This window comes from Stigmatopora argus, chromosome 16 (assembly GCF_051989625.1).
Source record: "Stigmatopora argus isolate UIUO_Sarg chromosome 16, RoL_Sarg_1.0, whole genome shotgun sequence".
NCBI lineage: Eukaryota > Metazoa > Chordata > Actinopteri > Syngnathiformes > Syngnathidae > Stigmatopora > Stigmatopora argus.
Window position 1 is genome coordinate 5,061,524 of NC_135402.1, and position 16,467 is coordinate 5,077,990.

General features: G+C 41.2%; 1 protein-coding gene across 1 annotated transcript; it reads right to left on the reverse strand.

Moving 5' to 3' along the window:
* Positions 1-453: 453 nt before the first annotated feature.
* LOC144091107 (AP2-associated protein kinase 1-like) lies at positions 454-16,330 on the reverse strand. The gene is made up of 20 exons (XM_077623152.1): positions 15,458-16,330; positions 13,704-13,822; positions 13,061-13,169; positions 12,096-12,238; positions 11,810-11,931; positions 11,620-11,701; positions 10,633-10,765; positions 10,386-10,489; positions 10,137-10,219; positions 9,848-10,008; positions 9,098-9,223; positions 8,672-9,015; positions 8,358-8,485; positions 8,107-8,279; positions 7,878-7,967; positions 7,712-7,807; positions 7,350-7,457; positions 7,098-7,265; positions 5,998-6,099; positions 454-1,549 (listed from the first exon to the last, which is right to left on the reverse strand). The coding sequence occupies exons 1-20, from the start codon at positions 15,618-15,620 to the stop codon at positions 1,071-1,073; spliced, it is 3,033 nt and encodes a 1,010-aa protein (XP_077479278.1). The 5' UTR covers positions 15,621-16,330; the 3' UTR covers positions 454-1,070.
* Positions 16,331-16,467: the final 137 nt, after the last annotated feature.

A 16,467-nucleotide genomic window follows, 5' to 3' on the forward strand; every position in this document is an offset into this window, starting at 1 on the left:
ATCTTTTCCACATGCGTTTTTTCATTATTTTGGAAAGTCCGGTGCAATTTTACCTCATCTTAGGCGTGTATCTGGTTGAATGCAGGAAATGGGCGATAAAAGTCGAGTCCAGCGTCGATGCCATGGAGATGAGAAAATATAGCAAAGGCCCTGAAAACATGGTCAATGATAATAAAATGATCAACGACTAAATGGTACTGGAGTGACTTGGGCCAAGATGGCAAAGATAGGAAACAGAAATTTCAATTTTATAGATCAACATGGCTGCTTTTTGGGTTTTCTCGTATGAAACTTGGAAATAAAGTATTTTCAACATAAAATAGTAAAAAAAAGTAATCTTGAAACAGCATCTTGAATTTTCATGTATTTGTCCCCACCCAAACATGAGAGAATTTCTTTTTCGGCAAATAGAAACTGGTAAGTGTAAAATCACAATGACATTGGAAGCTTGGGTGTGTGTTTGAAAATGTCCCTTTTAATACAATACAAAATGTAACATGGAAACTACCCCTAAGCACATTTTGCATAGATAACGTATACTTATATTGTCTAATATTTGTGCATTATTAGGCTTTGTTTGTCAATGGCATGGTTTCAAAAGTGAAATAAAACAATTTGAAAACAGCTGTAACAATCTTCAAATTATTGATAAAGTTCCAGTTTGCATCATAGAATAGGAATGAATTCAACTTCTTGAAAATGTGCCATTTTGGGGATATTACATTTCTTTGGTGCAGCCACAACTACAAAAAAACCCCAAAAAGAACAAAAACAATTTCTCATATGCACTGTTATGTGACAGGTAATATACAGTAACTTACCTTTTAGAGTACAGTAACATTTATTTCCCTTTTAGTGAAATGTAACTGTTGTGTTGTGCTCAAATTCTGATGCACAAATGACAACAAGAGCGAGGTAGCGAGCTGACTTTGTTGGTGTAAAGCATTAGTTTGCCTCAGAAATACTGCTAAAAAACTCCAAATGATGAGTAATAATTAGAAAGAAAAAAACGATAGCTTATATAATATAACTATATAGCTTTCTAGGGCAGAGTCCAAACTGTATGGTGATCAAGGCCGTTTTGGGGAACATTTAGGCCGAAACGGCGCGGCGCCGAACGGGTCGTCCGGACTCCGCCCCCCGATGGTCCAAGAGTGCAGCGGACCTACGGCCACCGAGCCCACGGCGGCTCGTTGCCCCACTCGAGACACCACGCGGTGCACGGCGACCGGCTGCTGGGGCAGAGGTGTGCCTCGGACCGTCGGGGGGCGTCGTCCGCCCAGGAGCGCGTGCTCCCCGATTTTGACGAAGGGGGCCTGGAGGAAAACGTCGGGGGGGGACTCGGGTTCTTCGCGGGTAAAGAATGTGTTGCTCACCGCCAGCTTGTTCTTGAAGGGAGCCAGGAGGAAGATGTCGGGCGTGGGGGGGCTCATTGGGGCGCAAGTCGTGCATTCCATGGTGTCCTCTTGCGTCTTATTGGCGATCCACGTCGATGTTGCGATCCCATCAGCATCTTCTTGTGGGTCACTACATAGCGCTACCTGCTGGTCTGTGTGTGGAAATATGCAGAGTTGGCATTTTTTTCTGATAAATGTCTGACACTTGTAAAGACAAAGCAAAAAGAGAGCAAAATGAAATGAGCCAGAAATTAAAGTGGACTTTTTTGACACTTTAAGAGGTCTTAATGTTTGTTCTTACCTCATTAGAATGTACCAGCTCTATGGATAGAATAAAATGGTTATTAGTACATTGGACACTATAATATTGGATTGTTTTTTTTTAACTATTTTTCCATTTTGTTTAAAAGTGACCATCCCAAAAGCTAAGATAATGTAAAAAGCCATTTGAAATACAGAATACAGAATGCAGAATATGAAGATATACCATGAATATACTGTAAATCTTTTGCATTTTCGAGAGTTTGATAAAAAGATACTACATATCTTAGAAGTATCTCAATTTTAGGTTTTTTATTTTACTGACTATTTTTAAATGAATTGCCTGCCATTGATGGTGATAGAAATCCAACACATTCAAACTGGTTGAGTTGACAGTGATGAAAACTTTTTAAATAAAATTCACAATCAAATGGTAAAAAAAAGACCCATAATTGGACCTCTATTACCATCGATGGTATTGAAGACACGGCTATTAAAAAAGTATAGTAATGAATGTTAATCAATCACCAGTCCCACACACTGATGTTCACACTTGCATTTTATTTGGCCACCCCTTTAGAACGATGTCACAAAAATAGAAGGATCACGAGAGAAGAGAGCACAGCTGACGACTTTGTGGGCCATGATCACAAATGAGGGGACTTGGGGAAAAAAAAACATCAGCTCTACATCGAAGGGGATTTCTGCTTCGGCGTGAATTGCACTGCCTGCTTGTCACTTGCGTGCTTCAAGTGCCATGCTCGGGAGTTGCATAGGTTTGAACTGCCAATGATTCTTGACAAAATGGAGGGCAATGAACAAGGTCTCTGCGTTTTGGATTCAAAAACTTGGGGTACAAACATTTTGCATTTCCAAATATGGAGGAGTCTTCTCGAAACAAGAAAACGGATACTGAACAACAAAGACACTATACAAAGAGGACAATTGTATGCTTTCAACATCGATTGCCTTCTCATCCAATGGACTATTCTATCTTCGCACATTAGACTTGTTTTAACCAGCCATTTTGATTTGACGCAGCCAGTTTGGGGTAATTGTAGCCATTTTCAACTGTTTTTCCAAGTCAAGATTGCGTGATTTCTAGAAAACTGGAACAACACACTTGCCTGATTGCTAACAAATTGGAATGACGCACTACAGACGGCGAGACGAATTATGGGGGCATTTTGGTCAAATGTGATCGCGTGATGCATGGCATCTAAAGTGGACGGCTATCCATAGAATATGAAACTAATAAGTTGAAGAAAGTGACCCACCTAATTCAAAAGGCACCCATGCCGGCAGGAAACTATAAAGGAAATGTACTCTTGCCAACTTTTGCAATGGTGCAAAGGACATATTTGTTTATCTTTCCAGGGATTCAAGTTCTAGGTCTAGGCTCAGTTATAAGTCACATTTTTGGGGTCCATAAAATTCCCTAAATTTGATTGGGGAGAACAGGGTTGGTTGTCATACTTATTCTGTAACTCAACCACCAGAAGGCAGTGTTGTGCAGTATCAGTAATGAATTGGGTGCTGCTCTCCCTTATAATAAACATACGCAAGGGAATCCATGCGTTTTTCCCCATATTCCAAACCAGCGGATGTTTTAATTGTTTTTTTGTTTTAATGGCGGCACTCTTGGTGCAAACTACCGTTGCCCGGCAAATGAGATAATTTTCTCCTCTGAGTGCACATTGACCAAACTTATCTTACTTTTTTTTCCACCTGAGGCAATTCTGTGCTTTCAGGAGCGACCCTCTCACAATATTTTAAGCAAACAACAACACAGGTATTAAAAATTCACACATCCACGCACAGACCACACACAAAAACTGGACAGCTACAAAACACCCAAAGACACCGCCATGCTTTTCCAAAACAATTAAAATCAGCAAAGCTAAACTAAAAACTTTACCGAAGCCAATGTTTTCCCTCCCAAGCAGGTTGGCAGAAGAAATGAAACGGGACAAGCACACACGCACAAAAAAATAAAAAATAAAAAGGATCTCACTGGCAAGGAAACAGTTTTTTTTTGGAATAAAAATATAGTCCTTCATATCAGTCCATGTAAACACATGAAATCACTGTACAAAGGAAGAGAGGAGATTGAACAGGAGTCGCACAGTTAACATACCGTATTAGAGAAAAACAAAAACAACTTCCCCAAAACACACACACACAGCCCACAAAGAGGAATGAAATATTGATATTCTTTCAATATTATCTATTGTATAGATTTCTTTATAGATATTTTTAAGCCTAATATGCATTTCTTACATTCATTCTCTAACACTCTATTCATATTAACATTTATGGACAGGAAACAAAGTCATATATCATATATGTATATATCAACAAGTAAAGCTATATGACAGTGATGTCATTATGTACATGGGCAGGGGCTGACTACTGTATTTACACTAATGGGGCAGGATGTCATGAATGGGTTGAATGAGTAAAAAGAAAGAGGAGTAGATGGAGGAAAAAAAATGAAAGTGTCAAGTCTGGTCTCATGAGGATTTAGTAGGAGTCAGGAAAAGGTGGCCACTGAATTTCCACATAATTTTGCATTAGTTTCTTTTTTGTTTAAACTACATCATGTTAGAGACATATACATTGATTACCACTTGTGGAAGTGTATTAACAGTTTAGTAGCCCAACCTAGTGGGGAATTTGGTCCATAACCTGGCACATTCAATAATTTCATTTTCATCCTGTTTTACAGTACTGGTTGTTTGAAAATAAGTGCCTTATAGACTTTTAAGCATGATTGAATCAAAGTTCTACTTAAGTTGTTGGTGACAGAAGGCAATTTTCAGTCCCACAGGTTTTTACATTGGGCCATTTTATGTCATTATTTGAATGATTTCCTACTAAATTGTCAGGAGAGCAAGTAAACTGCAAAAAAAAATCAATATCAACAGCTGCTCTATTTATGCACTGTTTTATAATTTTTTTTAATCTATTAGCATATATGCAGAAACATGCATTTTTAATTGATATGGCACACTGCTAAATGCTCCTAAGAGCTTCTTATAAATGCTGTCTGTAATTAACCTATTGCTAACTTCAAAACAGACTGCTTTAGGGATTTTTTTTTCTGCACAATGTCCCATGTGAATTACATATCATTTAATGGCACGAGGAAAAGACTTTTTACAGTAACTTTACAAATGAAAGCAGCTTTATTTAACCTTAAACCCATCAGCAGCCGGCACTTGGATATTTTTCAGCTTTCCTTTTACTGATCAAAATGATGAATTACCTTATTATATAATTTCATTTCATAATGGAACATTAGGGCCAGATGAAAGAAAACTATGTTAGTGGCGCTTTTGAGTGAAGCAGTAGATGTGAGGCTTTTAAATGTGACATTAATTGGGGTAGTTTCCTTTTTTTGTAAGTCTGGATGCTTGACAGACAAGCTAAGGTGCAAAAGAAGGCTTGTTCGTGAAGACTTGACTTTAAATGTTGCCTTCTGATTATAGAACATTTATTGCTTCTCCTTGGTGTAAATAAGTGGGTTTACTACCATTCATTCATTATTGGAAAGCAAATGTCGTCTTTTCCCTTCTTACTAGATGTGTTTTTTTGATAAATATAACTTTTAAGCTCTTAACATATGCAAATAAACCAGGGTGGAAGGGGAATCTGATCAAGGCAAACAACAACAAATTCACTTGTGCACAATGAACTACAACCACTTAGCACTAGGCCTATTGTACATGACCACAATGTTCTATTGTTTTTGCTACCAGACATCATGTAATATTCAAAGGTTAAGCTTGAGAAAGGATGAAGATGGAGAGGGGAAAAAAGTGAGAGAACGGTGAAGTGGTGAAGCCGATAAAGTGGCGAAGATGGCAAAGGAGCGAATGGCGAGGGGTAGAAGATGCACAAGAATGATGATGGTAGCCCTATGCGAGCTATGACATGATTCCAATTCAGTATACAGCTTCTATGGGGGGGGCGGGCGGCGGGGAAGGGGGTTACGGTTTACAAGTCGATGAGCTGGTCCACCAGCAGAAGGGAGCGGGCCAAGCTGGGCAGGCTGGATTCAGAGCCGCCACTGTTACTGCGCGAGTGGCCTCCTGAAACTGGCCGGAAGAAACAGGGGGGAGGGCGGGTCGGAAGGGGGGGCGGGCGTGAGGCAGTTGAGCAAATGAGTTTGGGAAGGGAAAGCCGAAAGGGTTAAGGGAAAAGGACGGAGAAGAGAGAGAGAGAATTGAGCTTTTATAGAGCAAATGGTTCTCTTGGTCATTCTTAGCTTGATGGTGTGAGAAAAGCACAAGGGATCCTGTCATTTTTTTTTGTATGGCTCTTTGTAGTAACATACCTTGGGAGTTCTTTCGCCCGGTTACGGGGATGGGGTCAAACTCATCCCCTGTGGCCGCTTCGGTTTGCTGGGGCTCCAAGTCTGAGATGAGGATGGAAGAGTCTGCAGAAAATGAGTGCTCATTTAAAAAAGGGACAAACAGCACAAATACCCTTCAAGTGAAAGACTGTAGCTTAAAGGATTTATTTAAGGGACCATTTTTAACCAATAAAATAAAACTCAATCCCATTAAGTACCCACGTAGACAATTAGCATATTATAAACCATTTAAAATATTTTTTAATGATTAAATACCATTATAAATTAGGAATATGTTCATTAAAAACTAAATGAATCAAATTCAAATGAAAAAAAAAGCACCAACCTTCAATAACACGCAATAACAACCCCCTACAAAATTTCATAGTAGATAACTCATTTGTCTCCCATAGGCCCTTGACAGACATTCTATCCATTTAAACTAGGAGGACTGGCTGTGTATGTTCATATTTCTGTATCTAATCCATTTTGAGTGGCAGAGTTGTCAGCCATCATTTGCTGCTGCTAGCTTCTCCCAGTTAAATGCATTGGAGACCTAGCGCCATCAGTGGCAGCCCATGAGTTAAATGAGTGCCCTGGCTTGATGAGGCCTTGCCATGGCACAGCCCCTGCAGCACATTGACTTAACATTACGCAGCAGGTGGCCAGACACTCTGCTCTGATTCACAGTCGCCTCAGACAGCGACAGTCAAACACTTTCGTTCAGCGGGCCGACAACTAAAGGGCAGCTGCAATTGTGCCACTCCGATGATTCTCCTCCAATTGCACGTGACACACGCCACAACTCATAATGATGACATTTAGGCTGGATTTACATCGAGGATTCACATACCATATCCTATTCACGTGGAGCTAACATATACATTAAACACCTGTGACTTCCAAATTAGTATCATTAGCATTAACACAGTGCATTAACCAATGTCAAATTTAATCAGTACTTTAACAGACTTTCAAATAATTGTACTATATTTCTATGAGGCGACTAGTCGTCATTTAGTTATCCTCTGCAGAAAACATAATGCTCTGGAGTACCTGCTAGGGGAATTTCACACACCTACCTGATGGATTTGGCTGTGCAGAATCTCCAGACAGCAAACCGAAATCGTCTAAAGCAGACGTAGCGGAGGACACTGAGGAGGAGGCTGCGCTGCTTGCGGCTACCGGAGGCGCGGGTATACCGGAGATCAGAGAACATCCCAGCAAGGAGGTATCTGCAGTGATGTGATCTATGGCAAGAATAACACCATTAAAGTGTCTCCTCAAATAGTTACAAAAAAGTACCAAAACCTGGGTTGATAAAAAAAAGCTACCTTTTGCAGAGTCCTCAACAGATCCACCAAAAGGATCCGACAGAGACAGCAGATCGGGAAGCACGAGTGAAGATACGTCTGGAGATTTTAGTCCTTCGATAAGCTTCTCTGAGGAACGGCAAGGAGTTTACACAAAAAAAACTTAATAAAAACTACGATAAATGATAATCATACGATGTATCGTTTTTCTATGGCGCTCTTTAAAATGTTTTTTTACCGTACTCCTTAGGGTCACAAGCACACAAAAGAACATGTGCACGACATATGAACTCATGTTTAAATTCATATTCCAAAGCAGTTTCTTTACTCTGAGGTGGACATGTCAACCACCAGGTGTGTTAGTGTATATAAAGCAAAGTTACCTGGTGCGTTAGACAGTTCAAGGGTGTGGAATGGATCCGGGACGATCAACAGTGACGCACCTGAATCCACATCAACGATTGTGGACGGTCTTTCAGCTAAAATATAGTAACAATGTCAAATGCAAAAATGTAGAAGTAGAAGTGCTTTATCATCTGAAATGAATACCTTTAGAGTCCGGTTCTGCATTCTCCAAATCTGATGGCTGCAAGCCTGGTATCAACTCCCCACAGACAATTTCACACTCTGAGGGCGGTTCTATAAAACATCAGCCTTTCAGAATGTAACAATCCCCGTCAGCCCATTCAAAATTGATTGGACGTTTAGTGCCTTCAATGAAAGCCAATGTATTAATGATCCAAAAAAAGCCACGTGGGAATCAGTACAGATGCTTTACCAGTAGGCTTTGCTTCCTTGGGTTTGATTTCCTCGGCGGTGAAGCTGGAGAAGCTGTCATTGTCATCAAACGGGTTCCACGTGGGCGGCACGGTGGTGTCGTCGCTGGAGGCAGGGACATTGTTTTGGTCCTGGACTAGATCAGTTTGAGGCTGGGTGGAGCCAACTTGAGTGCTGCTGACAGAACATAAATAAAAGTGTAAGTGACTAGGATCTCTTGCAATTTTCCAGACTTAAAGTGACAGTACTTACTGGACAGCGTCTTCCTCAGCTGCCAATGAGGCCCCTCCGTTGCCTCCATTGGTGGCGCTCGCTGTGACATCACTTGGGACATGTTTGGGGCTCTGCAACCCCCCAGTCTTAGGGGATGCAGGAGGAGTCTGAATTGAGAGATAAACACTGATAAGCACAGAGTTCTGAATTGACAGTGTTGAGGCAATACACATGTTTAACCACAAACAGTGTTTATAGAGTAAAAATCCCAACTTAACACCCGCTACTCGGGATCATAGTGGCCAAAAGATCTATTATAAGAAACACAAATTATAGTTAAATATAATCCTCACGGTCTCAGCTGCTGTTTGCTTGACCTCCGCTGCGGCCGACTGAGCCTGGTTGACCGATGGCTGACTCGTCGGCCGTGGATGCTGCTCGGTTGTTGATTGGCCGGCGGCTGATTTGTTGGGAGACGCCTGAGAGGCAGGTGTCTGAGCCTGGACGGGCAACTTGCGTCTAGCTGGACGCTGAGGTGCGGCCGGGCTGGACGGACACTGCCCCGCCTGCTGTGAGGTGGCGTGAGCCGCGGAGGGCGGCGGGGCCGTTTGCTGTACTGTGGACGGCTGTGCTTGGGTATCTGTCTTGGACACGGGCGCCACCACGTTGGCGGTAGCTTCTGCTCCGGCAGGAGGCTGTGTAGCATAAAGGGGAAATTTAATTGCTTGCACGGGCGGTCAGCTACGTAACACAGCTAGGTAAAGGTTTGCCATTTCTATGTACCTGCTTCTGGGCCACTGTGGCTGGGCAGGAATTGTTTTGTGACTGGAGGAGAGGCAAAGCACAAGTCTGTGCCTTCTGTGACTGGAGCGCCGCAGCTGGCTGCGAGAGGTTCAAGCTCACACCTGTGGGAGGTCACAGATAACATGGTCATGTTGCTCGCAAACTTTTGAAGTACAATATGCTTTTCGTGTTACTCAAAACAGTAGCACTGACTGCAACCCAAGGTTACTATTGTTAATGAAAACAAAACGACCAAAAAAAACCTAGAATTGGAAAAACAAAAATGATACACCAAGTAAATATATACAAATTAAAGATGATAAAAAGCAATATTTACAAAATTACAGCAATCAAAAAATACAACTTTTCTTCTACTGCATTAATTTATTTTTTTAAACCATCCACCTGAACACAAACTCTAAAAAAAATTCCACCTAAAACTAATAACCATGCTTCTTGTACAGTCACAATGAAAATGGTCACATGGTGCACCCTTATACAATGTGATATACTCAAGCCCTTGATAGCGTACGTAATATCAACTGAAAGTATCATTTAAGGGCATGAGTTTAAGAGACTTTAATTTCGAATACTACTTTTGATGCTAGCTTCTTGTGCGTTCTTGATCTGCTTCTCTTGAGAATGGTGACATTCACCGCACATTACGGATTAAAGGGATTGTGGCCTTTCCACACATTGCCATTTGAACACCTGGCAATGGATTGCAGTAAAAGTGAGCCACGTACCAACAGGCTGAGCTGCCCCACCTGGGAGATTAGCCCGCTTGCGAGGGGTGAGGGCAACGGGCTGGATGGGAAGGATGCCGGCAGCGGTCTGAGTATGAGCTGCTTTGGGCCTCTGGCGAGGAGTGATGGAAGTTTCAGTGGTGGGGATCGGGTCTGTCAGCCTACTGACAAAGATGAGTGTTACACTACTTAAAGACTATGACACGACTGAGACCTTATAATTATAAACTTGGTGCTTATTACAACGATTAGCACGAGCTCAATGGTAATTTCATGAGGTGAGACTTACCTGGGCTTGGCTTGACTCTTCTTGGCTGCAGCTGCTTCGCTCGCTTTGATTGGCTCAGGAAGTTTAGAAGGAATTGAAGAATTCTTGAATCAAGCAGAGAAAGGACATTAAATCATAAGAACATAATTTAAAGAGGCCACACAGCCTATAATGTTATCAGGTTGTTGGATTGGTGTTGGTATTGTTATTGAAATATTTGCTGTAATGGCTCAGAGACAATAACAGGATAAAAATAAAATGGTGACTGACCTTCATATTCTGAACAGGACAAGTGCGTTGTGCCAGTTTAAAAGCAAAGTGGGACACCTGGTAGATATCTGGCCTTTTGTCTGGGTCAGGCTCGAGCATGTAGCCTGCAGAAATAACAAAGAGCCAATAAATCAGGCTATTACAAGACAGGGGGGGCTACTAGATTACTAAACCACAAGTCCATGCTTTTGTTAAAGAGCACGACTTGGAAAATATTAGCTTCATAAAAGTGTTAAGAGGGACTAACGAATGAGGCAGTGGAGATCGTAAGAGTAGCGGGAGTTGTCCGGAATGGTGAAACTGCCATCGCAAATGGCCACCTGGCTTTCACCAAAGGGCAGGGTGAAGAAGCACAATTTGTAGAGCAAACAACCCAGCGCCTGGGGAAAGGAACACCACATGCACGCCCCGTCACAACAAAAACACCAAACCCATATCAAAACACCACAGCAAAAACAGGCCATGTTATTTTCAGCTTCCAACCACACTCGTTTCAATACAATGCATTTTTTATTAATAACAAATCACTATGTTTAAGAACTGTCAAGAGGAATTCAGGCTTCATATGTTATTTGAACATTCTTAATGAAGCCTTTGTGTTTAATAATGTGAAACAAGAGCCTGCCTTTGGCTGTCCAGAAGGGGGGGAAATTTCAGGTCCAATTGCATAGATGTCTAAAAATAGAGTATACCGTGCCTGCTCTCAATGCATGGCTCCCTTATGAGTGGCACAATGCAAGCAGAGCAATCTTTCATAAGAGGGAATTATGTAACTTAATGTCTGCATCTAAAGCAGTGTAGACACAAACAAATCACCTAAAATGACCATGCTTTTCCTTTATTGTAATCAAGGTTAGGAAAGGCATGCATTATTGTTTCTAAAACATTATCTAGGGGGTTGTTTGCAGACAATAAAGGTAACATTCATGGATGCCAAAAACACAAATTGGGCAGATTGGGCACTCAATTTAAATTAAATTAAATCAAACATACGGTTTGGGAGCCAATTGAAGCCCACGAGACAATGTTTTTCTGGTCCCTTATTGCACATTAAATTGTAATCTTATTATGGCCTGCGTGTATTTTCCTATGGGCAATGAAAAAACATAAAAATAATTCTCTAATAATTAGAAAAAACTTATACTTAAAACCAATTAGCAAATACACGTTCACATTTGAGATCTCTTTTACAATCAGTTGATGTTCTCAGACAATAAATGACATCATTACTTACCCAGACATCCGCTTTGGTGGTAATGATCTTGTTGTTGTAAAGGTTTACCATTTCAGGTGCACGATATGACAAAGTAGTGTACCTGAAGTAAACCGATAACAAGTCAATACAAACTCAGACATAAAAAAGAAATATTTATTTTTGAATCAAGTCCAGTTGTGTAACCAACATGAAAAATGGACACACTCACTTCTTAATCTCTTCCTCCACAGCGGCAACGCCTTCATTCTGTGGACTCAGGGATCTGTTAGTGGCGCTGCCAAAGTCACAGAGCACATAATGACCTTTATCGTGCAGGAGAATGTTCTCCACCTATGGACATAAAACAGACGACATGAACATTTTAGAGGCAAATGTCTCCAAGTGGTGCAAAGATGAACCATCACTAGCACTCTGCATGATGAACCTGATTAAAAATTTGCAACAGAAATAGTCCGTTTTGACGTATTAGAACAATTTGCTTGTTTACGTGTCACCTTTAGGTCCCTGTGGACGATGGGCGTCTTGCGCTGGTGCAAGCGAGACACGGCGTCACAGGTGTCGCAAAAGATCTGAAGCACCTCCACCTCTGTGAAGCCTGTTTGCAGCCTTTGATTCATCAAATTAACAACCTGCCCACCTGTGAAATCATCATAAACAAGTTGAAAGAGCGCATATACCTATTGTCCATTGTATAATCTTCCAGGCGACTTAAAAGTGTGTACGTGTGAGTCACGCTGGTAAAAATATTCGCTTTACGCTTCATTAGGTACCCCCACCACCTTCTAACACCAGAGCTGGATCAAAGATAACTCCTATAGAATTAAAGGGCTCATTCATTCAAGTAGATGAAAGCAGAGCAGTTTTTTTAAATACATTAAAAACACAAGAGGAAATTACAGGGAGAGTAATGAACTGTGATATATTTTCTATGCGGCCGCGAAAAAAGATAAATTCGACAGCCCTGGACTACAGGATTAGAGAATTGAGTTTGCTAAGGAAACAACAAACCAGCAAAGATTGATTTCCCAGATTACATTAAGTTTTCCGGAGTTTGCATCTTAACAAATGCCCCCCCTAGCCTTGTCTCTTGTTGTTATGGAAACAAAAGCCATCCTCTGCATTAAGACGCTTTCACACTAGGGAGTTGCTCAGTGTGAAGAACCACACAGGGGCGTGGAATGAACATGGCGCCCCTAAATCAGCGTGCTAACATTCAGAAGTGCTTGTCTTAACAGCCAATCAGGAAGTGGCAAGGCTTTTCATAAATGATACGGCAATCCGCAACAAAATGTAATATTTAGTGTTGCAAAAGACAGCAAAGTGAGAAAAAACACCTAGTAAAACGCAGTACAAATAATTATACCCTTGTTTTGTTGTCGTCTGAACTCTACCACTCAAATTAATTCCACGGACAATGTTACCCTATTACAGCATCACCCTTTTACTTGAGGGCACTTACCCTTGCAATAGTCCATCAGTATAAAGACTTCCCACACGTCCCTTGACCCCATAGCGGTGATGCTGGAGTCTAGGTAGCCCACAATATTTTTGTGGCCCATAAGATCTTTCTGTAAGGGCGCAGACAAAAAGATCAGGATCAAAATTAACATGCTTAAAATGTCGGGAGGGAGAATACAGGAATGGAAACCATCACTTGGTTAAAATGGACAATAGCCTGAATTATGTCTACTAAGTACTCATTTGAGAACGCTTTTGTGTAACTCTCGCTCTACCATTTTTTTTTGTGTGAAGTAGAAGTACTAATTAAATTTTGTAAATCAAACAATTATGGTAATTTTTGCTTTTCTCCTTTTTTGTCATGATATGGATGCTCGATGGCAACATTCTGCCCATCACACGAGAATCTTTATATCTATGAGATTAACCTAAAAATGAAGAACATTTCTGTGTTTCATATAATTAAAAACATTTGAAAATTAACACCTCTTGAACTCAGCATCCATCCAATAAAAGAAACCTGATATTTGCAGCTGTGAAAAACAACACCTTTACATGCATATATGGTAGCTCTATTTATGTATGGGCTTCATGTCAAATGCAAGTGATGGAAAGAAGGTAGTATTGCATTTTTAGCTACTCACCATTATTTGAATCTCGCATTTGCAAACCTGCAGGTCATACTCGTTGTTGACGTACATCCTCTTCAGGGCGCAACGCACACCCTGGTTAGTTTTCACCAGGAATACAATGGCAAAGCCACCTGTTATGTTAAAATACACAATAAAACAGTCACATTTAAATATAAAAAATAAAAAATAAAGCCTGTGCATGTCCAATCTCATTTATCAGGTTTTCATCATGGAATACAAACCGTACACGAAATACAAGCAAAATGATAAGGAGAAATAAATGGTTGAAGCCCTCATAATGCATTAGTCATGTCTTTGCTCTGGGGTTTATGTACTGTAAAGGCCTACATGGCGGCCTTGCCATCTGCTGCAGCTCAGACCACAAATTCACTGGGCGCACTTTGGTCCCGATTGTTCGTCTTCAATTTCAAGCTGATGTTACCTGCTCAGCCTGGCGTACAATAGTGAATTGAATTTGAAAAAAATATTCGTGGCTATATGGGAATGTTAATACCGTTAATCTTATAAACAGCCAAAGTCCCATCTCAGTCAAGCAAAATGAAATGATCTCACTAGTCCAATTTTAATTGAGTTTTTCCCCCTTCAAATTCAATGATGGAGCTTGATGGACAACATAGTCAGTTTTCATCTTTGGATCTACTAAAACAAGGGCAGAGAAACTAAGATCCCCCCAAAGCATCATTCCAGCTACCACTGCAGTTCTATAAACAATTCACACAAACGTCTACGGACAATCATCATAAGCATGTTATTAGAACTATGACTAATGCTGGCAGAAAGAAGGGGGGAACTCCTAGTTCCAAAAAAGATTCCAAAGCAGCTTTCCTGACTGTGAAGCAAACTTTGACAGTTTTTTTCATCCTAGTAAGGATTAAGCACCAACAATAAACATCTTTAAAGATATTGCACTGTTTTTAAACCAAGTTGTTAGTTATACATGCACAGCAATTTAGACTAAATCCAATCGCATTGAGGCAGATGTGCCACACATTAAAAACCCCACCAGCCCCTCTAAAAAGTATTCCATAAACTAAAAACAAAAAACTGTGTGTGTACTTGTCAAAGATGCAGCTTTGGAGTATTGATGCTGGTCAATTAGTCAACTAATACCATAGGAGATTACTTATTTACACACCTTTGTTATTACCATTAAATACCCACATTTCACACCAAATGAATGTGCAAATATTCACATTTCATTGGCCAAGCAAAGTGCATTGGGTAGGCTTTCAGGAAACTGTCAAGACGACTGTGTTGAAACTGTCAACACGACTGTCAGTATGCTGGAGAGGATGCAAAAGAGATGAAGTGATGCTCTTCATCATGAAAATGTTTGGGTATTTTGATGGTGAAAAAAATATCTATTAAAAAAATTCACTGGGTTTGGGGTGCATGGGGGGGTTGGGGCAGAAGGGTTAGTGCGTTTGCCTCATAGTTCTGGGGTCAATGGTTCAATCTCAGTGTGGTCATCACTGTGCTGAGTTTGCATGTTAGCTGGGATAGGCTCCATCACCCCTCGCAACCCTTGTGAGGATAAGTGGTTCAGAAAATGAAAGATCACTGCAGTTAGAAATTAATATTCAAGATGCTCTTTAAAGACTTGTCTTTCTAGCTTTAGCTGATGATGTGCAATGAATTTTTTGTTTAAATATCAAATATTATTCATTGATAAATAACGGTTGGGGAAACAACACTGCTTTACACTGACAACACGAGTAGACGATAGAACAAATGCTCCCATTCACCTTCGGCGATGATCTCCTCCACGGTGACTTGGTGGCGGCCCACAGTGAAGGCTCGTCCGATGAAGTTTCCTCCGGCATGGCTGGACCCGGAGCTGCTGCCACCTCCTCCAGAACCTGGTCCGGAGCTGACCAACTCACGCCGGGAATCGAAGAACTTCCTCATGGCGTCCAAAACGACAGGATACCAAATTTGAAGCTTAATCGAGATGTTTTGGCTGAGTGTCTATTTGCAGCATCCAAACACGGAAATTTGTGTCGATGACGCCGAAACATGAGATTTTGATTCGAAATAATGAAAACGGGCTGCTTCTAGCTGTTCATGTGAATGAATGACACCCCATCGATGATGCTATAATAGCATTCTTCGGGTAGTCCTCTTTTGTACCTATTTAGCGGCTTTATTCCGATGAAAACACATCGGTGCTCTGTTCCATCTCTCGTTGCAGCTAGCTAGAGGCTAGCTCTTCACACGCTATGACATTTCGTATTTAAGCTTATCTGTTTATCCCCTGACGTTGTGGGGCTTCGATCGCAGTGGAAAGCAGCCTCGCTGTTCCAGTATTCCCATCCTCAGTCGAGCTGTGTGGCCGTTCGGTGGCACGTAGTCGCTCGGGAAGCCATTTAATCACAGCAGCTGACGATAACCAGATTTAAAATAAAAACGATTTTACCATGCATTACGCAAATCAGACCATCGTCGGCCACACAATTTAAAATAAAGCACAAAACGTGACACGTTTTTTAAATATGAAAGGGTGATCGGAGGATTTTGAAAGCGTTCTGCTCCAACCACGGCGTTCTTACACAGGCTGCCAAATCAATCGCAACATCCCTTCGCACTTCCCGTCAAAGCGCGCAAGGAATTGTGGGTCATGTAGTTCAGAGAATGCAGCTGCAGATCTCCTCTATCGTCAAGTATTACGTGGTCATCTGTGGCGTTCGCGGAGACTGGATGATAACATAATCAACGCTATCTAACTAGTTTGTTTTATTTGTCACCTACGTTAAAT

What these genes read in the sequence shown, in the direction of transcription:
- LOC144091107 (XM_077623152.1), bottom strand. Translation starts at nt 15,620, where the DNA reads ATGAGGAAGTTCTTCGATTCCCGGCGTGAGTTGGTCAGCTCCGGACCA. An exon ending in GTCCTGTTCAGAATATGAAG is followed by an intron (nt 10,220 to 10,385) that starts GTCAGTCACCAT and finishes GCTTGATTCAAG; the next exon opens with AATTCTTCAATTCCTTCTAA. An exon ending in AGTGGCCCAGAAGCAGGTAC is followed by an intron (nt 9,016 to 9,097) that starts ATAGAAATGGCA and finishes TTTATGCTACAC; the next exon opens with AGCCTCCTGCCGGAGCAGAA.